Raw genomic sequence first — 23,605 nt, 5'->3', positions numbered from 1 at the left:
TAGTTTGGTTCTGGCTCGGCTTGGAAAAACATCCAGTGGAAAACCCACCCGTACGTGTGAGGTTCCAACGCTGGCTCGCAAGTGCCAGTGGCAAAGGTGGAATAGGCCACACGAATCGGGTACTCGATGGGAATGTTTTACACCAAGAAACGCCCGAGCTGCATGTTCACTCGTGAGTGGTTGCCCGCCAGGCCGAGTCAACCTAGGGGAGGCCCAAGACGGGTTAACACACAATAGCATTCCAGATCCCTCAGACACACAGCGACTGAACAGACTATTGGGGAAAGTGCTGTTAGCAAGCACCTATGAAGGCCAGGCACATGAGGCGGTGGGTGTTCAGCCTTTGTCTCCACCAGTGGTGATGTTTGCAGACCACACCAGGTACTCATTTGAGGCTGAGTCGACCTAGGAGTCGCCGGGTTCGTCGCGCAGCACGCTGACCGTTACACACACAAGGGCACACGAAAAGACAAAACAAATACACAGATGTCGTGAATGCCACTACACAGACATGAACTCGTGTGTGTGAGAAACGGTGGTGTAGCGGTTAGCGCGCTGCGATATGAACCTGGCGACCCGGGTTCGATTCCCGCTCACGGCCAACAGCAGTCACGAGTATCTGAACCGGACCTGGGCCTCCCCTAGGTCGACTCAGCCTTAAATGAGTACCTGGTGCGGTCTGTAAACATCGCCACTGGGGAGACAAAGGCCGTCGAGCGTGGTGCTGGCCACCCACCCCCTGGTGTACCGTTCCGGCCTTCATAGGTGCTCGCTAACAGCACTTGCCCTTACATTCTGTTAAGGCTATACGGGGGTTATTTTATATATACACACGCGCACAAAGAACATCATCACAAAGACATGCACACAAACACGCAGAGACACATACGGACCCACACAGACACCTGCTGGCACACCCGCCAAGATCATTCGGCATCTCTCTTCACCGCCTCAGGTCCAACGTGGCCCTAATCTCATCAGACTCGTGACGTCACAAAGCCTCATTATGTTGAGTCGGCGCTCGCATCTCACACGTAGCCACACAAACGCGCGCGCACGTCGCCATATCTGCACGCAAAGCGCAGGTGCTGCTCAACACATTTCGCCGGCGGCTTTTACCATTGGTCTCAAGACTGGCTCTGCCCCGGCGTTCGATCCCCAACAATGAGGCTTCGGGTCTTCTTGCGGGACACCAGGACGCTGCTACCGGTGAGTGTCCACCACCAGCAAACCCACAACACATCCGGCCCCGTGTCGCCTGTAACACACTGTGTTGGGGCGAGCGCTGTTAGCGAGTAGCACCATGATGGCCGGAATGACACACGAGCGGGTGGATGGCCAGCACCACGCCGAGCTGCCTTTGTCTCCCTCGTGACGATGTTTATACTGGACACCGCACCAGGTACTTGTTTGAGGCTGAGTCAATCTAGAGGGGGCCCAAGACCGGTTGAAATAATCGTCAGGGCGCACACAAAGACAAAGAATTTTGCCTGTGTAGCCTTGACAGACTGTAGGGGCAAGTTCTGTTAGCGAGCACCTATGAAGGCCGGCACGGCACACGAGGGGGTGAGTGGCCAGCACCATGCCCGGCCGCCTTTGTCTCCCTAGTGGCGATGTTTACGCACCGAACCAGGTACTCATTTGAGGCCGAGTCGATCTCGGGTTCGCAGCGCGACGCACACCCATAGTTCGGGTTGCTGGCCCCATAGGAGGTTCCTCGGCAAGGATTCCTTTGCCCTCCGCTCCTTCCGATGTGCAACTCCTCGCGAGATGACGGGAGAGATGCACACAGAGACACAGAGATGTGGTCACGGTGGTGCGGGCAACGCGGGCCAACGGCAGAGGTGCGACAAGAGACGGGAGACGCCGCTGGCTCTTCAAGACGGAAGATATCGAGGTGCCAAGCAGTCAATGAGCGACGTGGGCAAGGGACGGCCAATGTCAGTGAGCTGATGAAACAGGCAGATGGGTGTCCCTCAGACTTCACACGAACGTGCGGCTTTACGGAAGAAATGTTTTTTTCGCGCGAACTCAAAAAAAAAGTAAACCCTCAAATTGGGGCGACTTTTCGGACGAGCGGACAATTGAGTTTTTCCCCACCACACCACGGGCGAAACGGGCGCGCGCAACGAGAAAAAAAAATCACCGCACGAGAAGCCACCAAAGTGGGGGGGGGCGGGGGGCTGCCTCGTGCATCCGCGACTGACGTCATAATGCCCCCCCCGCCCCGGCAGTGCAATGGCGTCTCCGCGTCACCTTTGCCATGACATTCCAAAGCGCAACAGTTTTCCTCTTGTTGGTGAGTTTGGTTTTGTTTTAGAGTCGTTATTATTCAATCGTTTCAATAGTTTGTGTGTCCTTCGCGATTGCTAATTATTATTATTTTGTGAAATGCGATTGTGGGTGTATTGTAATTTTTTGGGGGTTGGGAGTTCCAGTTGAAATGACTGTCCGAAGCGCAGCCCGTACTTTTGGTGTTAAATGAGTGGGGAACGAGTAGCCGTTCCAATTTTCGAAATGTCGCTTAGCGCGGGATTTTTTGAAGAGCGCATCCCTTCCGTATATCGAGGGATACCCGCATAGACAAGATGAGAGGTGTTACATTCGCTACGTCAATTGATTTTAAGTTTGTTAGGCTCTGATTCCGAGCCGATAATTGGTGCGTCCTGATTGTTTCGTGATTTACGAAAAATGCTCAACATGATGCCACTGCTACTGCCTCTTAATGTACCGCTGCTGGTGCTACTGACGACTACGTGTAGATGATTATTCCACTGTTGCCGATGCTATTCGAGTCACTGATGATGCTGTTATTACTGCTGATGTAGATATTGATAATGATAATGCAGCTGTTGATGCTAATACTGCTGCTGCTGATGATACTGCCGCTTCTAATGATGATGATACTGCCGCTGATATTGATGATCGTACCACTGCTGCTGATGATGATACTGCCGCTGCTGATACTGCCGCTGCTGATACTGCCGCCGATGATGACGATACTGCCACTGCTGATACTGCCGCCGATGATGATGATGATACTGCTGCTGCTGATACTGCCGCCGATGATGATGATGCAGCTGCTGCTGACGATACTGCCGCTGCTGATACTGCCACTGCCGCCGATGATGATGATGCTGCTGCTGCTGCCCTTGCTGCTGACGCTGCTTGCAGGCCGCATGGCTGCTCGTGAACTTGCTGATGCTCGGATTTTCTTACGCCAAGTTCTCTCGCTCCGACCGCTACTTCTACACCCGTGCTCTCGTGGGGGTGAGTCAAATCTTCCTCCTACTCCATCGCCGCCAGTACTCTGCCTTCAGCCACCTCGCATTACTCTGCCCTCACATGATGTGTACGATCATTATTGTAGCGCCCGGTTACTCTCGTGGTAGTGCCTTACGCCAACAATCACTACTCAGCGCTAGCCTAAGCAGCGTTCTGGTGAACGTGGAGTGAGAAATCAAGCCCCAATGTTTTGGTTGTGTACGTGTCCGTCTGTGTGTGTCTGTCTGTTTGACATATGCACGTGCTTGCTGCTGTACATATTTGTCTCCGTGTTGTGTGTCCATGTGCACGTGCGTGTGTGCGAGTCGTCTTTGTCTTGAGCATCTGTGTGTGCGTTTTTTTCACCATGGCTGAGAATGCCACTGTTGAATTGTCTTATATATTGATTCATAAAGCGCCTTTATGTAAGGGGCTTTACAAGAATGATACAATTGTACATTTAGATGACAGCGGTTAAAATAAAGAGTGGGGTTGTTATTAACAGGGGGTGGCGTAGATGCTGGTGACGGGAGGGCAGGCGGAGTGGTTAAGGAGGGGTTTGGTCAGGGGTCGTGATAGGGGTTGGGGAAATTATAGGGGTAGTGATAGGGGTTGGGGTAGTGATAGGGGTAGTGATAGTGATTGAGGTTGGGGTAGCGATAGGGTGTTGGGTTAGTGATAGGGGTAGTGATGGGGTAGTGATAGGGGTAGTAATAGGGGGTTGGGGTAGTAATAGGGGTAGTGATAGGGGGTTGGGTTAGTGATAGGGGTAGTGATAGGGGTAGTGATTGAGGTTGGGGTAGTGATAGGGGTAGTGATAGGGGTAGTGATTGAGGTTGGGGTAGTGATAGGGGTAGGCCAGGTCGTTGCTTGGGGCGTGGAGGCAGGGAGTAGCAGGCTTGGTCTCGGCAAGACGAGATGTTTTTTTTAGGAAGGACCGGAATGGAATATACAGCGAGGAACTGTGGCGTGGGCCGGCCTTGCGTGATATCACCACTGGCTCAGATTTTTGTTTCGTTTTCTTTTTCGTCACCCAAATCAAGAATTGTCCTCCAGTCCGGTGGCGACTGGCCCTGAAGTGTCCATTTGCTGGGTAGATAAACGTCCTGCCTGACTTACAGCTACGAGATGTGGACGAGGAGGATGCACTCCCCTTGAGCTTTTATCCACGTGACCTTTTTGCCTGCCGGTACCCAAAATGATGAGAATGAAGAATGGGCGTTTATCCTTTCTGGCAATGTAACAGGAGGTGCTTAAGATGTTCAAACACCAAATAGATTTTACATTTTGCAAAGCATCAAGTCTGCATTAGCCACACGGTACTTGTGGCAAAACATGTCAACAACTATGCTCTGATGTTTGTTTGCATATTTCCAGAACGGGAAAAAAACGTATTCTTATCGATTTATCATTTGCGATCCTGGCAAAAAAGATCCCATAGATAAAACTGCTCGACCTGAGATAATAATACTCTGAGGCTTGCAGTGTCTTTGTGCTGTTCGCCTATCGCTGTTCTCTGGTCTGACACTGGTGGTGAGACAAGGCCATAAAGAAGGCTGCTGTCCCTGGTGTAGGCCAATCAGTTTGACAGACAATGCATGACATTATTGTTGTCGAAGCATGTTCGTTTGCATGTTTTGCCACAAGTAACGTGTGTGGTTAATGCAGACCTGAACAATGTATCATCTATTTGGCGTTTGAACGAACATCTTAACACACCTCCTGTTTTATCGCCAGAAAGGGTAGAAAGCGATTCTTATTTTTCATCCCTTTGAGCTGCTTTGGGGGTGGGGGGCTAAAGTGTCCCTCCCCCCCTCTGCCTTCGCGCTGCCGCCACTGTGCGCGAGGCAGGACGCCCTGTCGTGGGCCCGCGCCTCAGCCGCGTGCCTCAACCTCAACTGCACCATGGTCCTGCTGCCCACGTGCCGCCACCTCATGTCACGTGTCCGCGCTGCATGCTGGGTAACTGTCACGTGACTCTCGCACGTGGGTGCATCTGCGTGCGTGTGCGCGCGTTCATATACATGTGGGGAGCGGTGGTGTTGCGGTTAGCGCTACGCTGTGCTACGAACCTGACGACCTGGGTTCGATTCCCGCTCATGGCCAAAACCGGTGACGATGATCTGAACCAGTCCTGGGCTTCCCCTAGGTCGACTCAGCCGCAAATGAGTACCTGGTGCGATGTATAAACATCACCATTCGGAAGACAAAGGCGGCCGGGCGTAGTGTTGGCCACCCACCCCCTCGTGTGCCGTTTCGGCCTTCATAGGTGCTGACTTGCCCCAACAGCCTGTTCATTGGGTGCATGTGTGTGTATGTATTAGACCGAAGCAACGAGAGCACATCCACCGGGGAGATGGAGCGATGAAATCAGTTCACGTGCTATGCCGCTTATTACATTGCAAGATCGGGAGATATGTGGTGACGGCTTGGGGAGGCTTTCGTTCGGTTCATTCAGCAGGAGATCGACCATGGCTGATGATAACCTATAATACATGGACTGCCGTGTGCGTGTGTGTTTCAGCACTGCAGACCCGCAATTCGCAGGCAGATGGATCACTGTGGTTATTTTCATCGGACTATCGCCTATACCATAGTACTACTCACAGGTAGGTAAATCTACAACCCAGTATAGCCTTCAGAAGCCGCGGTTAAATGCCGGTGTAGCCTTAAACCAGGGGTGGGGAACCTTTTTTTCCGCCAAGGGCCATTTTGATATTTATAACATCATTCGCGGGCCATACAAAATTATCAACTTAAAAATTAGCCCGTTATATTTGGTCAAACATTTCATTAACTCAGCCCTAATGCGATGGCTGGAACTGCTTCTCTTTGGCGAGGCGTGTGATGTGAGCTGGTGTTGATGATGTTGCTGCTACTCGCAACTGCTTTTCCAGGTTTGCTCCGAGATTTGTTGAATTTCGAGTCCCGCCTGCGGTTGCCTTGGCAGGGCCACACCAAATGAGTTCGCGGGCCTTACACGGCCCGCGGGCCGAACGTTCCCCACCCCTGCCTTAAACTCAACAAAACATCACGGTATGGCATAGAACGCCACAGTGATTTGAAAGACAAAAGGCTAAATGGGGGAATCGGTTTGTGTTTGTGTGTCTGTGTGGTAGCGTAACGTCTCGCGCGCTGTCTGTGTGTCTGTGTGTGTGTGGGGGGAACGGTAGTGTAGCGGTGAACGCGCTGTCTGTGTGTGTGTCTGTGGGGGGAGCGGTGGTGTAGTGGTTATCGCGCTGTCTGTGTGTGTGTGTGTGGGGGGGGAGCGGTGGTGTAGTGGTTAGTGCGCTGTCTGTGTGTCTGTGTGTGTGTGGGGGGGGAGCGGTGGTGTAGTGGTTAGCGCGCTGCGCTACGAACCCGGCGACCAAGTTCGATTCCCGCTCACGGGCAACACCAGTGACGATCATTTGAACCGGTCCTGGGCCTCCCCTAGGTCGACTCAGCCTCAAATGAGTACCTGGTGTGGTGTGTTAACATCGCTACCGGGGGAGACAAAGGCGGCCGGGCGTGGTGCTGGCCCCCCACCCCCTCGTGTGCCGTGCTGGCCTTCATAGGTAGCTCGCTGACACCACTTGCCCCAACAGTCTGTTCAGGCTACACGGGGGTCTTTGTCTTTGTAGCGGTGCACGTCGTGGCCCACATCCTCGGATCCGAGCGATTCTGCGCGGCGAGCCGAGCTCACGACAACTCCCTCCTCGCCCGGCTCTCTGCGCTGGGGACGAATCCCAACGAGACGCGGCTGAACCCAGTCTGGCGCGCAAACACGGTGGTGACTCGCCCTGAACCTCAACCGCTACGCACCCAATACACCCGCACGTCAACTAAACCAAGCTATTTGTATTTATTTTACCAGGTAAGGCCCCACTGAGCCATAACGTGGAGCTCTTTTTCAAAAGCGACCTGGCCACAAATGACAGCTCAACGAAGTAGCTCGTTGTCATCGTCGTCGTCGTCGTGTGGAAATGTACCGCAGCCATACAACTGTAATAAAGGTCGTTGAGGCGACTTCTGGAATCCGGTCTTTTATTCAACTTTGCATTACAGCTTTCCTTCACGCTGCTGACAGGCAGCGTGAGAGGGATAGATAGAGACCCACTGCCACGTGGCAACCCGGAGCCCCGCTCCCGCGTGGCCCCCTTCCTCTGTTCGTTCCCGTTCTGACCCATTGTCGTTCGTCTCCACCCCTATTTAATACCCGGGTCACGTGGTACGTTTCCACCAATCCTGGTTAGCCTCTATGGAATATTCCAGAGGCTCCCGGGACCATGCCCCTGACTCGTTTCCCCATTGGCTGTGGCTAAAGCCAGCAGAACCAATCCTCTACAACCAGCTGTCACCTTTCCATTACGTCAGGGCCACGCCCTTAGGCTTCCCCCCATTGGCTATGAACCAGGACCGGCAGAGCCAATCGTCGTGACGAGTTGTAATCCGTCAACAACCCAGATATAACCTCACATTACACAACTATGAACGCAGGATGTCGATAAAAAAATGTGGCGAGAACAACCTGGTGGAACCTGGAGGGAAAAAAAATCCACGCAACCACGGGGAGAACAAGCCAACTCACAAACTCCAAATATGCGACAGGCGTCAGGGTCGGGATCGAACTCCCGACCTCCTGTATACCGGGCGAGGTAGTTAACATCTTTTAGCCACCGCGGGGCCCCCTCACCAAGACCACACACTCGGCACTCAGCTCACGATTATTATTTTGCGATATCACAATAACCGTGCCGCGTTACATTTTAACATGAGACGCCGTGGCATGGTGTAGCCGTCAGCATTCTGGACTTTTGTAAAAAAAAAAGACACATCATCAACAGGCCAATGTGCACATCTCCTTCATACACTAAAAATTTAAGGCAAGCCAATCGTAGTGTGTTTGCGGCCATGTAACCCAAACTATTGACCGAACAAATAACCCATAGAGACACAGAGATATATAGAGTTGCATACAGAACTATAGAGACCCATAGAGATACATTAAAGATAAGCCACAGGATATGCAATTGTGGCCACGCATTTCAAACTCTGTATCACATAGCAAGCCACTATAATCCGTGCCCCTTCAGTGGAGGAAGACTTATCAAAACTACAAACTCTCTGCTGAAGTCCTCTCGTCGTATCCAGCAGACCTCAACGTCAGTGGCATCTAGCGCCTGAACATATTGACACATGCAAGAATAACATACAGGCATAACGCTTATCGTGCTCAGGATGCGTTCTTGGTAAACGGTGCGCTATAGGAAACAGCGCTATAGGAGGTCACTTTAACATGCTTCCAATGGAGATGCGTTACCTACATCGCTATACTAAACAGCGCTATAAGAGGTCACGATAATGTGGTTCCAATGGAGATGCGTTACCAACAGCACTGTACGAATCAGCGCTATAGGTCATTATAACGTGGTTCCCATGGAGATGCATTACTGAGAGCGCTGTACGAATCAGCGCTATAAGAGGTCACTATAACGTGGTTCCAATGGAGATGCGTTACCGAGAGCGCTATATATTGTTTTACCTATGAGGGATATATGAGAGCTTCATTATTGGTAGCCTTAATAATGATACTGTCATAATCATCATCATGACCCATGGGCAGATACCCTGTAGGTGTCCACTGCACATTCCGTCATTGATACTGTCCACATGATAAATGTCTTCAAGCAATTTATAAAAAAAAAAAACTTTTAACGACGACATTACAACGATGTTACGTACTCACCAGTGCATTCGGTCGGAGCTTTCGTAAGATTGACCCCCGACTAACGTTCAAGACTGAGCGTGCGGCTCTCATGGAAGAGAGGGCGTCGCACGCCGCTTGTTTTCGCCACTGGCGGAGCCCGGATTCCTCACAAATATTCTGATTCAATGAGTCTTCAGCAGCTGTAAAGTAAATTACAAATTTCACCAATCTCAATTAAAAATAAAGTCTCAATGCTATTTCATTTTCCAACCCATTATTATCATACTCTCCTATTCCGAACCTAATCCCTATTTCTCATCCACATACAATCCCCACTTACACGTCTAACAATGCCCTCAACTCCGTTGCCAATTCCCATATTTTGGCGTATTGGCGGTACCCCGGTTCAGCATAACACAACCGGTCCTCATAACACAGTTCTAAAATCAAAATTTGAATCGGCAAATCAGTTTTTTATCAGTCTTGAATCGACCGGTTCGCCAAGTTTGACGCGATTCGAAGGCTTATTCAGTCAACTGAGACTTGCTAGAAAAGGGTCAATATTGGCCGTTGATTTGGGGTCTCTTTGCATCGAGGAACCGTCCGACCAAGTCTAGAGCACGAGGAGTCAAAGTTGCGTTTGGAGCACGGAGCCAGCCAATCGTCACCAGGTTGGGTGCTGCTCTACGGCAGCAGCGTGTGAAGAAGCTTCTTCGTGTTCAGCCGCTCGTGTGAACGTTCCGTCATCCGACCGGTTCGACACCACGATGTTGACTTTCTGACCGGGGTTGCGAATCGCAGGAAAAAAATTATTATTGCGAAATTTTTTTTTAAATACCATGGCACCACCGGTGTACCGCCGATTACGCTAATTGACGAATGCCTCATCCCAACCCCCCCCCCCTGCTCCACCCCCCAAGAGTCCTCTGCGCGAGTCCCTGTCGGGCGTTCCGGGCGCGTCGGGGATGCTCATGACGACGTGCCTCGTGCTCGTCGCCACCTCGTCGCGGGAGAGCGTGCGCCGGGCCAACTACGAGATATTCTGGTTCACTCACCTGCTCGCCCCCGTGATGTACGCGGGCCTCCTCGTCCACGGGCTCGGGTGAGCGCTCGTCGTCCGGCCTCTGACCGTTAACCCTGGCGCTCACCGCGACCCGAACCTTGACCCCGTCTTTAACCCCGACTAGATAAGAACAATGTATTGAGCAAATGCTTTGTGACATGTGACTGTCGTGCAGTTAGAGCGCCAGCTATGCAGGAAAAGTGAATAAATACGCTTCGTCAGTATTATTGTGAGGAGGTGCACAGAGGCTCAGCACATGGCGAGGGGCTCTCTTGAGTCACAGTCTCGGCCGCCAGTTTGTCCTCCTCTCTCTCCCCCTGGCCCCTCCTCTCAACCTCTCAACTCGTCCCTCCTCGCCTCCTCCTGACACATCCCCACCCCTGTCCGTGGATGTGATGACAGCTGTGCTATCTTATGCTCTCTATATACACATACAAGGTGCTTCAATAAATGTTAACACTTATATGGGTCTATCGTTTTTAATGGAAAAGAACGAATAATACGCTGTGACATGATAACAAATAGATGTTAAATTTCGACTTAAAGCTTTTGTAACTGCAGGGATTCATATTCTTGGTTCTTTCGGTAAAGTCACGTAGAAGGGAAATAATAAAATAATAAAAATAAAACATAATAAAGTTCTCACGACGTTTCGGCCACAACGCAAGCAGCCGTCCTCAGGTGAAGAAACAGAGCTGTCTGAAAGACAGCGTCTTAATGAACACTGCTAAGCTTGGCAGCGTATTTTAAGCTGGGTGGGAGGAGGAGAGCGCCTTGACAAAGGAGTTTACATATCAACAGATGAATTTTGCATGTTGATGACAAATCCAGATATGGGGTGAGTCACTCCTTGTGGAATGTGTAGGCGGTAGGGGGGGGTCTCAAAGTCATTATGCTCGTGTATTATGCAGGATTAGCAGTAATAAAGGGAGGAAAATTTTACTAAAGGTACTAAGAGGGAGCAAAGAAATATGTCAATGGGAGGGTGGTAGCAGGAAACTTGCAGCGGAGCAAAAAACTCCGATCTGTGAGGAAAATACAAAAGCTATATAGTCAATGCCAGCTAATGGAATGCGGTCTGAAAGTAACCGTAAACGTGAACACAATCAATCAAGACCCGAAATGGTTGATCACGTCCTTCCAATGATTGCTGAGCCAGAATCCATCTTCTCAGTTGAAATTGTCTCTGTGTTTGTATATGTGGATGGCCTCATGAACGAATCTCTCATGGTAGCCGGATGGCTTGCAGAGAACCTCCGTCTTGGAGAAGTCAATGTCATGTGAGCCCACTGAATTATAACAGTGATCTGCCACGGCTAAGGTGTTGGTCCTACCGTGTTTCAGGTCTGCTTTATGTTCACGGATGCGGTCCGAGACATCGTTTGGTTTCTCCAATGTAACTGCCACCACAGAGGCAACTTAGTTTGTAGACGCCATCCGTATGGGTAGCTTTCCTGTAGACAGAGTGGCTCATTGAACCTTCAGGTCTCTTTTTTATTAGGACATCCAAAAAAGGTAGCTTGCTATCTTTTTCGACTTCCATGGTAAATCTGATGGCTGGGTGTATGGAATTGATGTGGTCAAGGAATTGGTCAAGGAATTGGTAGGATGTGGTCGAGGAATTGGTCTAGAGCAGGCCAGATGGCCGGCCTGCTCTACTTATTCGCCATCATTGTCAACGCGTGCCTGGAATCTTCTCCAGGTGGTCTCCAGAGCCCGGGGGCTCATTACTTGTGGTGTTGTTGCAACTTCTCAGCCAGGTGAGAATTCAGGAGCGACCAGGATGAGTCTCATTTGCAAGAGTGACCTGGGGGGAATGCTGCTGCTGCTGGTGCTGCTGCTGGTCATTCAGCTGCTGGTGCTGCTGCTCATGCTGCTGCTGCTGCTGCTCCTGCTGCTGGTACTGCTACTGGTGCGGCTGCTGCTAACTGCTGGTGTTGCTAACTGCTGGTACTGCTGGTGCTGCTGCTGTTGTTCCTGCTGGTGCTGCTGTTGCAGGCGAGTGGTGCGTGGCCAGACGGAGGCCAGCCTGCGGGAACACAACATCACGTGGTGCTACGCCCGGCACGAGCAGTGGGGCGGGCGCGAGGCCGCGTGTCCCACACCGCAGTTCAGCGGCAACCCTCCCATGGTGACGCAGGCAGCATCAGCAGCTTCGCCATCATCGTCAGTGTCATCGGCAGCAACAGCACCATCAGTGTCATCAGCTGTGTCATCAGCAGTGTCATCGTCAGTGTCAGTGTCAACATCAGTGTCATCAGCAGCAACAGCAGCACGATCAGTGTCATCATCAGTTTGATCCCCATCACAATCAATATAATCGTCAGTATCATCAGCAGTATCATCAGCAGTAGCACCATCAGTGTCATCATCAGCTTGGTCGTCAGCATCATCATCGTCAGTGTCATCATCAGCACCACCATCATAATCAGAATCATCAGCAAAAGCAGGATCAGTGCAATAATCACCAGCATCCGCTTGCAGCAGCAGCAGCAGAAACAAACCACTACAGTATTCCTATCGGTGAACACCATCATCATTGCCTCAGTGAACATCACCATCAAAGATAAAGATCCCCCGTATAACCTTCACAGACTGTTGGGGCAAGAGCTGTTAGCGAGTAGCGCCACCTATGAAGGCCGGCACGGCGCATGAGGGGGGTGGACGGCCAACACCACGCCCGGCCGCCTTTGTCTCCCCAGTGGCGATGTTTACTACACACCGCACCAGGTTATTCACTTGAAGCCGAGTCGACCTAGGGGAGGCCCAGGACCGGTTCAGACAATCGTCACTGGCAGTTGACCTTGAGCGGGAATCGAACTCGGGTCGCCGGGTTCGTAGCGCAGCGTAGTGCTAACCACTACACCACCGCTCCCCACCATCATCACCACCATCACCACCAAACCACCACCACCATCATCACCACCACCATCATCACCACCACCACCCTCACCACCAAACCACCTCGGCTCCCGGTCAGCACGTGCGGTGCCCACTGCGTTGTTGATGTTGTGCCCCACAGACGTGACGCTGGCTGCTGCTGCTGCTGCGTTGTTGTTGTTGTGCCCCACAGACGTGGCGCTGGCTGCTGCTCCCGCTGCTGTTGTACGCGGGTGAGCAGCTGTTGCGCTGCTATTGCTGCTGTCACCCGACGGTCGTGACCAAGGTAACAAGTTGCCCTCTCGTTCCCCGTGCGCCTGCCCTTCAGAAGAATCGCTGCCTATTGTACAGGTGTGCTGTGTCTGTGTTGTACAGGTGTGCTGTATGTGTACTTTGGAAGTGTTCTCTGCCTGTTAACTACCTCGCCTGGCATGAAGGAAGTCGTGAGTTCGATCCCGACCCTGACGCCTGCTGTCTATTTGGAGTTTGCGGTGTCTCTCCCACTCCCCGTGTCTCTCTCACTCCCCGTGTCTCTCTCTCCCCGTGGTCGCGTGGATTTTTCTTCGGATCCTCCGGTTTTCCCCTCCACATTTAGAATCAACAGCACGCATCTAGAGTATGTGCCTGCTCTACATTTCCACGCGATGGTGTGTCAATCATTCGTGATAGCCAGGTCGCTTCTTACCTGCTAAGATGAACACAAATATTCAGAGTTTACTCTTGTAAACAACGTCAGGGGCATCGCTGCCGCGGGTAACACACAAGCACAGCACCACCAGCGGAGTGGCCGTGGCTCTGCGACGAACCGTGTGGATGTGCCACCACGAGGCCGCCTCTAGGTTAAGCGGCAGGAGGAGCAGCATCATTGAAGCAGAGCTGTCAACCCCTTATCGGTGCTCTACCTCGTTACAGACCAATTTAGATCGTATTGGTCACCCCACAGCAGTTAACAGCAGCAGCAGGATCCCAACAACCCGGGTCGGGACTGAGCCACCACGTGGCAGCTTCACCACCATGTGACAGCCTCACCCCCTTCACCACCACCACGTGGCAGCCTCATCCACTTCACCACCACGTGACAGCTTCACCCACTTCACTCCACTCCTTCACCACCCCACCCCCCAGGTGCGCGAGCACCCGGGTCACGTGCTGGAGGTGCGCGTGCTGGGCTGCCCGGCGCGCGCGCGCCCCGGCGACCACGTGCTCGTGCGCTGCGCCTCCGTGTCGCGCGCACAGTGGCACGCGCTCACGCTCACGTGGGTGGGGCGGGGCGGGGGAGGGGAGGGGGCGGGGAGCCTGCACGTGCACGCGGATGGCGACTGGACGCGCGCGTTGCTGAGGCGGTGCGCGCGCGCTGGGGGCAGCGAGCCTCCCAGGTTGATTACGTCACAAAGAACAACCACAATAAACAACAACGACAAACCACATTGAGAGTTATCACTGGAGGTTAACAACATCCCAAATGATCGCAAGTGTTGATAAGGGCATAACAACAACAACCGTTAACATAAACCCTGACGACACCAACAACAGGGTAACTTAGGAGCGTCAACAGCATCAAGGATAGACAACATGGGTAATAACAGTTAGCGTCAACGATATCTAAATCAACACTGACATGTAAAATACCATTTACATAAAAAGCATATCTCAACGCTGACATAGACAATATAACATTACCTTTATAACATCAACATGCCGTTCACATTACATAACGGTGATGCGTTCATTGCACGTTAATACATTTAATGATAATTAGTGTACAAACTAAGATAAATACCGGTCACAATTTGCGAGTCTAAGAATTGTGGGTCGCTGCAAGTTTCGAAAGAGACACCAGACCACGGGCAGGGATCTCGCCGTTCAGTCCAAATGCCAAAGATTCCCAACAGCCAAACGAAAGCGACTTGTCAGATGCCACATGGGGCACCGCGGTGACCAGGAGATGTTAACTACCTCGCCTGGTGTACAGTAGGTTGTGAGTTCGACTCCGACCCTGACGCCTGCTGCTGTATATTTGGAGTTTGCGTGTCTCTCTCCCCGTGGTCGCGTGGTTTTGTCTCCGGGTCCTTCGGCTTTTCCCTCCACATTTAGAATCACCATCACGCGTTCAGAGCGTTTGGCTGCGATACATTTCCACGCGATAGGCCACCTCGTGGGGCTATCGATTGTGGCCAGGACGCTTCTTTAAAGGAGCCACATCGCTCAGTGGGCCTTACCTGGAACGATTAAAAACACGTTTTAGTTGTTTTTACTTTGACAGGTAACACATCTCAGCACAGCAACCCCACGACCACCCCGAACACGGATGCCAATTCCCGTCTTGGGTTGGGGTGCCAACCCTGGGCAGGTTGGCCCACCCTGATCATAGCCACGCGCGGGGCAGTCTGCGTGGTGGGACTCCTGACACGCCCGACGGCTCACACCGTGCGCCCCCCCCCCCCCCCCCAGGCTCTGCGTGGATGGCCCCTTCGTGGGCTCCTCCCGGGACGTGGATCGCTACCCCCGTGAGCGTGCTCATTGCCGCGGGGATTGGCATCACACCCTTCGCGGCCTACCTGGGCTCCTGGCTCGCGGGGGCAACCCGGCACACCACGGTGGTTACACATTTAAGCGTTGGGTTTGAGATGTGCACTGTCGCGGCTGGGTGTAATGGTTACGTTTCTTTGGTTCAGATTCAGAATATTTATTGATACTGGAGAATATCCGATGAGCTATAAAGCTCTTTTTTTCACAGAGTCCAGTAAGAGCACGGGGTAAGAACGTTACAACAACAACGATCACAGTCCAAAAAACACGACCGGAGGGCAAAGTCGTGAAATGCGTCAGAAACCCTCGACCCGACGCAGCGAACTCGTGAAGTTGCTACGGCCCGAGTCGGGAGGACATTGTTGCACGTTTCTGGCAACCGCCTGACGATACTGGCTGTGACTTACCGACGAAACGTCGGACTTCCCAATCGTTAAATGCGTGCGCATCGTTCTGTGCCAACAAGGCGGCGTAAGCGCTGCTGGAGCAGCACTTGGGATGATTGTTCATCACGTGACAACTTTGTTCGTTGGCTGTGTCGGGTGGAAGGGGGCTTACGGCACAAACATAGACTGGCCGCTACCAGTGACGCCATGCGGTTGAATTTATTGAGACATATTCTTTGGGTCTTTCGGTAAAGTAACCATTACACCCTCTAACAAATGTATTATTTTTGTTATTTTCTTTGAACATATCTACGTGACTTTACCGAAAGATCCAAATAATATGAATGGCTGCAGTCACGAAAGCTTTAAGTCAAGATTTATTGAGACAATTAGTGTCAAAAACAATAGCGCACCTGGCCACAGATAAGTAGGTGGTAGACATGTGGAATAATTACGTACCCGTGTGTGTAGGCCTTAATACTTGGTGGTACAGGCTATGTGTGTGTGTAAGTGGGTACAGGCTATGTGTGTGTGTGTAAGTGGGTACAGGCTGTGTGTGTGTGTGTAAGTGGGTACAGGCTATGTGTGTGTGTGTAAGTGGGTACTGTCTCTGTGTGTGTGTGTAAGTGGGTACAGGCTGTGTGTGTGTGTGTAAGTGGGTACAGGCTATGTGTGTGTGTAAGTGGGTACAGGCTATGTGTGTGTGTGTAAGTGGGTACTGTCTCTGTGTGTGTGTGTGTAAGTGGGTACAAGCTGTGTGTGTGTGTAAGTGGGTACAGGCTGTGTGTGTGTGTGTAAGTGGGTACTGTCTCTGTGTGTATGTGTAAGTGGGTACAGGCTGTGTGTGTGTGTGTAAGTGGGTACAGGCTGTGTGTGTGTAAGTGGGTACAGGCTGTGTGTGTGCGTAAGTGGGTGCAGGCTATGTGTGTGTGTGTAAGTGGGTACAAGCTGTGTGTATGTGTAAGTGGGTACAGGCTGTGTGTGTGTAAGTGGGTACAGGCTGTGTGTGTGCGTAAGTGGGTGCAGGCTATGTGTGTGTGTGTAAGTGGGTACAGGCTGTGTGTGTGTGTAAGTGGGTACAGGCTGTGTGTATGTGTAAGTGGGTACAGGCTGTGTGTGTGTGTCGAAGTGGGTGCAGGTTATGTGTGTGTCCGCACGTCGTGGTGGTGTGAGTGGGACATGGTAGTGTAGTGGCTAGCGCGTTGCGCTACGAACCCGGCGACCTAAGTTCGATTCCCGCTCACGGTCGACACCAGCGACGATCACCTGAACTGGTCCTGGGTCTCCCCTAGGTCGACTCAGCCCCAAATTAGTACCCGGTGTATAGTAAGCATCGCCACTGGAGAGACAAAATTGTGCCGTGCGTGGTGCTGGCCATCCACCCACTTGTGTGCCGTGCCCGCCTTCATTGATGCTGCTCGCTAACAGCACTTGCCCCAACAGCCTGTGAAGGGGGATCTCTGTCTCTGATACAGGTGTACCTGTACTGGATATGCCGGGAGCCGTCTTCCTTCGCCTGGCTCTGCGAGCCCCTGCGATCTCTGGAGAGACATCTCATGGAGACTGGGTGCAGCCACCAGCTCCGCTACAAACTCTACCTCACCCGCTGGGACGAGACACAGGTGGCCAGGCCGTGCCAGGCTATGTGCACCCAACTGCACGATCTCTGCCACGCCGAACCTGACAATTAATCAGCCCCAACTGAAGACACCGCTCCTTAATCCCATTCTCAAAACACCGATCCTGCGACGCGATCTCATCGATCATGACCATCCTGTCTCCCGTGTTATGTGAATAACTACGCAGGGTTTGGTGAAACAAGTAAGTTGTAACTTACGTGCCCGTACTTAATTTGCGTTCTAGATTATTTTACCTTCAAAACAATCTGTCCATATCTCGCAACCCCAGACACGGCATCTCGCACCCCCAAGGGGTTGCGTGCAACCCAGGTTAAGAAACACTGCACTATATACACTACACTACTATACACTACACTATTATACACTACTATACACTGCACTATACACTACACTATACACTACTATACACTATTATACACTACTATACTCGTTTACCCCGCTGGCCAGAGGCGACAATACTCACGCTTTACCCCACCTCTCTCGAGCTGCCGATCAATTTTAACTGCGGTGTAAAAACACATTGATACTGCGGGGCGAACAAAGGCGGTTGGATTTAAGAAACTCCCCCCCCCTCCCCCCATTGTTTGAATTGTCGCGTCCGGAGATGGACTTGGAGACGGGTGAAGTCATGGCCTGCAAGTCCAGCCCAGTGCCCCTTGACCCCTCGCCGCCGTGTTGAGAAATGTTTAACCCCCTCTCACCCCCTCTCACCCCCCACCGCACACAGGCCGTCCACATCGCCCTTCACTGGGACGAGGCAGAGGACACCATCACGGGGCTGAGGCAGAAGACGTGGTTCGGACGTCCGAACTGGAGCGTCGAGCTGGATCAGATTGCCCGCGCGCACCCGGGGTGAGGGCCTTGCGACCGGGATCGGAGCTCGCCAAACTCTCCAGTCGGACTGCCCGTCCACTCTCAAGGCTCCTCAAGATGAATCCCATTCCGCGTCAACCCACACGGCTTACCCCGTATTCTCGTACAGGGAAATTGAGTTTTCAGATCCATACGGCATACAGCCGTTTCAATAGGACATTTTTTTTGTCTATTTGAGTCTCTCTCTTGTGATGGGACTTTGTAGGATGAACGTTGAGATGTATAAGGGGCACGGGGTGACCAATAAGGTCTGAGTTGGTCTGTGATAAGGTCGGGCACTGATAAGGGGTTGACAGATATGTAGTGTCTAGTAGTGGGTGTATAGTAGCAGTATAGTAGCAGAGATTGACTGGTGGCTCAGAGATTAGGATACTGACACCATGCTGTGTTCAAACCTTTATTTAGCTGGCCGTGTTTAAATCCGTTTTTTTTAAAGATCTAATTTATTACCCATGGTGTGTTGTGTGCGGGGAGCGATGGTACGGTGGGCCGCGCACTGCACTACGAACCCGGCCACCTGGGTTCGATTCTGGGCCACGGATAACATCCAGCGATATCTGAGTCTGTGCTGGGCCTCTCCTAGATCGACTCAGCCATAAATGAGTGCCTGGTGCGGTGTGTAAACATCAGCACTGTTGTGGAGACGAACGCGGTGTTGCTGGCTACACCACTCCCTCGTGTGCCGTACCAGTGATCACATTGTGCTCGCTAACAGCAATGGGCCTGACTGTTAAAGGCTATCTGTGCAATAATAAACTCAACCCATCAATTTATTTTTATTTTACCAGTTAATGCCCACTGAGCTATTAGAATCTTTTTCAGAAGCGACCTGGCCACTAATGATAGCTCAACGTAGTGGCTCATCGTGTGGAAAAACCAGAGAACCCGGATAAAAATTAATGCGACCACGGGAAAACAGAGACATGCAAACTCCACGTATACATCCATAATAGAGGTTTTTTTTGTTAGATCGGGTGAATATATAAATGTGTCGTTAAACCCACCACCACCCGACACAGCCAACTAGTAAGGGTTGTCACGTAAACAGAACGTGCCAATTCGTCACTAGTACAGCACACCGGTGTGTTGGAGAGCCAAGCCACAACATTTACAATTTGAGTACGACGTTTCGCCTGTTATTACAACCAGCTTCATCAGGCAACAGCCAGATTTGTGGAGAAGTCCACCTGTTTCGTTCCTTATATAGAGACGTAGATGTGGTGACCACGCTTCTGCGCTCTTACGCAAAGTGGGGGGGGGGGATTACTGAGTCAACGTACATTATGCGAGCCCTTTGAACTTAACGACACATTTATATATTTAAGCGATCTTACCCAAAAACCTCTATTATGGATGACATTGCTCGCGAAAGTCCAAATATACAACTGGGTGTCTGGATCAGGATCGAACCCACGACCTCTTGCATAGCAGACGAGGGAGATCATATCTCGCCACCGCAGTGCCCCACGACGTTCAGGTGTTAAGATGTATATCATCTTGATACCAGCAAGAAGCCCCCCCCCCCCATGCCTGGGGACCTCTGCGTGTGTGCAGGGTGGAAGCGCGGAGCAGTGGCGTAGCAGTCGGCACGCTGCGCTACGAACCTGACGATCTGGGTTCGATCCCTGGTTCGCCAGTGATGGTTCCCTGAACCGGTTCGGGGCCACTCCTCAGCCTCAACTGAGTAATCCGGTGCGGTGTGTACACATCGCTACTGGGGAGACAAAACGCGGCCGGGCATGGTGCCCTTGCGTGCCGTTTCGACTTCGATAGGTGCTCGCTTACAGCACTTTCCCCAGCAGTCTGTTACAGACTATACGGGGGGTCTTTGTCTTTGTGTGTGCAGGGTGGAGGTCGGAGTGTTCGCGTGCGGACCCCGCGCCCTGTGCGAGGGCGTTCGTCGACGCTGCGCTCGCCACTGCAGCGCGGGGCCGGACCGGGCGGCCTTCAGGTTCCACCAAGAGGCGGACTGACAGAGCCCCACACAGCGCGTCTCGTGCACCTACCAGCTGTCATCACAACAGCGTGTCTCAAACAACAGCTGTCATCACAACAGCTGTCACCACAACAGGCTGTCACAACCAACAGCTGTCATCACAACAGGCTGTTACAACCAACAGCTGTCATCACAACAGCCTGGTTTAACCAACAGCATCATCTAAACTATCCTAACATCTATCGTTCCTTTATTCCTGTGTAGCTGGATTGTCTCTAATTTACCATTCATGAAGGAGCCGTCCGCATCGGCCTGTTGATTCCGTGATGCGGTCGGTTCGATGCTGACACGACCGGTGTTTTCGAGGGGTGTAATGTGAGAGGTGCATTTTGTACATTTTCCCACTTCACCCAGCGCGTTGAGTTCCATGTGGTGGCCTTGTCTCTACATTATCGTTATTATCATCATTCTACTCCTAGTGATCTTCCTGAACAATGTGGACACACATGCGGTAAGAGGGGGCATGTTTTTAATTACTTAATATTGCTTTCATTTAAACAAAAAAACAACTAAAACTGAACTATTTTTTCCAGGTGAGGGCTATATCGCTTTTCTTCAGAAGCGACGTGGCTATCACAAATGATAGCTCAACGAAGTGGCTTATCATCATGATGTGGACATTCATTGCGGCCAAATAAGTGAAACCATACACTAAACTATTGTTTTATTTAAATATTCATCATGCTTTGATAGTTTATCCACTCGCAGAGTGCGTTAAACATTTAACCCACAGCTCGATTAATACTCTGCTCGCATTCGCTCTGGCTGTTTTTGACACTTTGTTAGCAGTACCGAAATAAATAAAAATGTACTCACAGTAACCATCTCCATACATACCGTGTTGTGTTATTGTTGTTGTTAAACAATCACTCCGCGTGTAACTTCGCAGTGTTTCCAGTCGCCGTGTTTATTGTCCCAAATATAAGATGCGCCGGAGAGTAAGACGCAGCAACCTCACACGAATATGGTCAACACACTCACCTTTCGGATTATAAAATACAGGCACTCTATTTACGAATATTCGACTTACGAACTTTCAGAGATACGAACAAACCTGTACGTATGTCCAGTTGCATGTTCAGATCGAGAGTCGTAAGTTCAACCGCCGTGCAATAGATGGCGGTGGTGGCATCTACATCTGCAGAACATGAAGAACCAGTGGCATCTACATCTGCAGAACATGGAGAACCAGTGGCATCTACATCTGCAGAACATGAAGAACCAGTGGCATCTAAGTCTGCAGAACATGAAGACCCAGTGGCATCTACATCTACAGAACGTGAAGAACCAGTGGCATCTACATCTGCAGAACATGAAGAACCAGTGGCATCTACAGGGGATTATACAACTTTTAAAGCCACTCCCCGTGTTTAGTGTACATGCCGTACAACACGTTTGGAATCGACAGGAGTGAAGTTGGACTACGAACGAATGGACTTACGAACAGCCTTCAGGAACCTAACTCGTCCGTAAGTAGGGGAGTCCCTGTATATATATATTTAAACACCAACACAGTCAGCCTTAAAAGGAAATATATAATAGGCAACGTTTCGGTCAATGGCCCTTTTCTTCATAGTACGTGCAAAAAATAACGAGTTACCGAATGATGAGACGCAGCGCCCAAGGTTTGTTTTGATATCCACAGACGGGATACGACGGAAGGGGACACGAGTCTTCGGTGGGCCGAATTAACTGAACAATAACAGGACCCTGCGGGGTGGGCTGGTAGGAATAATACTAATACCGGTACAGGGATATCGACCGCACACACACGCACACGCGCACACACGCGCATAAACGTACACACGCACACACACACGCACACACACCGCACGCACACACACATACATGCACGCACGCACACGCACACGTAATGAAGTTGTGTTGCTACGCTTCCAGTTCGCCGTGAATAACGATCCGAAGCCCAATAGCGCCCATTCATCACGCCGCTCGAGTGGGCCGGACACGCACACACGCACGCACACACACGCACACAGTCACACATATACACACGCACGCACACACAGACACGCACACACACGCACACACACGCGCATACACACGCACACACACGCACGCACGCAAACACACACGCACACACACACACGCGCGCAGGGGGAGCGGGCGGCCATCTTGTCGGACGGACGGACGGACAAACGGACGCGGACGGACGGACGGACGGACAAACGGTCGGACGATATAATCTATTGGTGGTCTGGTCCACTTCGTTCCTACCAGTAAAACGATCAACTTCACTGTCAAATAACAAACGTTACTTAACAACAAATCAAGATTTACTTAACAACAACAACAACGACGCAATATCGATGGGTCCTTGTTTTGCCAGTATCAAAAATGATGAAACATGAATCGGTGTTGACCCTTTTTGGCAATAAGAAAGGAGTTGTGTTTAGATGTTCAAGCACCAAAGAGATGATACCTCTTGCAAGGGATCAAGTCTGCATCGACCACGCACGTTACTTGTGGGCAACACAGGCAAATAAACATGCTCTGGTCATGTTATACGCATTGTCTTTGAGACTGATTGGTCTACACCAGGGACAGCTTTCTTTAAGGCCCAGTCTCACCGCCAGTGTTAGACCAGAGGACAGCACAAGGCGAACGGGACAAAGACACTGCAGCGTCGCAGAGCATTTATAGGTAAACCTATCACTGTTTCATCATATTCTTTGGGTCTTTCGGTAAAGTCACGTAGATAGGTTCAAAGAAAATTACAAAAACTTTCAAAAAACGACGTTTCGATCGCAACACAAGCGTTCGTCATCAGGAAGAGGGAATTAGCTACTAAAGTTTCATCATTTTGAGACTGGAAAAAAGGTCCCATAGATAGAACTGCTCAATAATTGCATTGTCTTTGTGCTGTTCGCCTTTTGGCGTTCTCTGGTCTGGCACAGAGACAGAGACTTGGCCATCAAGAAGTCTGCCGTCTCTCGTGGAGGACGATCAGTTTAATAAACAATGCATCCCGCCATTCTTATCAGAGCATGTTTGTGTGCATGCTTTCCCACAGGTAACGTGTGGTCAAAGCAGACCTGCAAAATGTATCATCAATTTGGTGTTTGAACATATAAACACACCTCCTGTTTTATTGCCAGAAAGGGTAAAAAACAAAGTCACAATCCTCATTGTTTTAACAACGCATTTAAATTGATCAACAATTCCCGAATGTGCGTTCGGGAGACCGGCGGCTGCCGCCCCAATGTTATCGGGCTGCTGCGGGGGGCACAAGCGCTTCCACGTCCATCGCCCACCCTTTGGCCCCGC

The 23,605-nt window shown here is 51.2% G+C and overlaps 1 protein-coding gene across 1 annotated transcript; it reads left to right on the top strand.

The window, feature by feature from the left end:
- Positions 1-2,515: 2,515 nt before the first annotated feature.
- LOC144735810 (NADPH oxidase 3-like) lies at positions 2,516-21,079 on the top strand. The gene is given in 14 exon segments (XM_078618331.1): positions 2,516-3,270; positions 5,116-5,226; positions 5,789-5,873; positions 6,215-6,237; positions 6,755-7,033; positions 9,874-10,055; positions 12,015-12,147; positions 13,090-13,182; positions 14,052-14,239; positions 15,342-15,399; positions 15,401-15,545; positions 17,264-17,433; positions 18,179-18,303; positions 20,171-21,079. Coding segments are annotated over 14 exon segments (1,788 nt in total). The 5' UTR covers positions 2,516-3,201; the 3' UTR covers positions 20,298-21,079.
- The last annotated feature ends 2,526 nt before the right edge of the window (positions 21,080-23,605 follow it).

This window comes from Lampetra planeri, chromosome 57, assembly GCF_965212315.1.
Source record: "Lampetra planeri chromosome 57, kcLamPlan1.2.h2, whole genome shotgun sequence".
Classification (NCBI taxonomy): domain Eukaryota; kingdom Metazoa; phylum Chordata; class Hyperoartia; order Petromyzontiformes; family Petromyzontidae; genus Lampetra; species Lampetra planeri.
The sequence above is the reverse complement of the archived record's forward strand: the minus strand, read 5'-3'. Positions and strand labels throughout refer to the sequence as shown.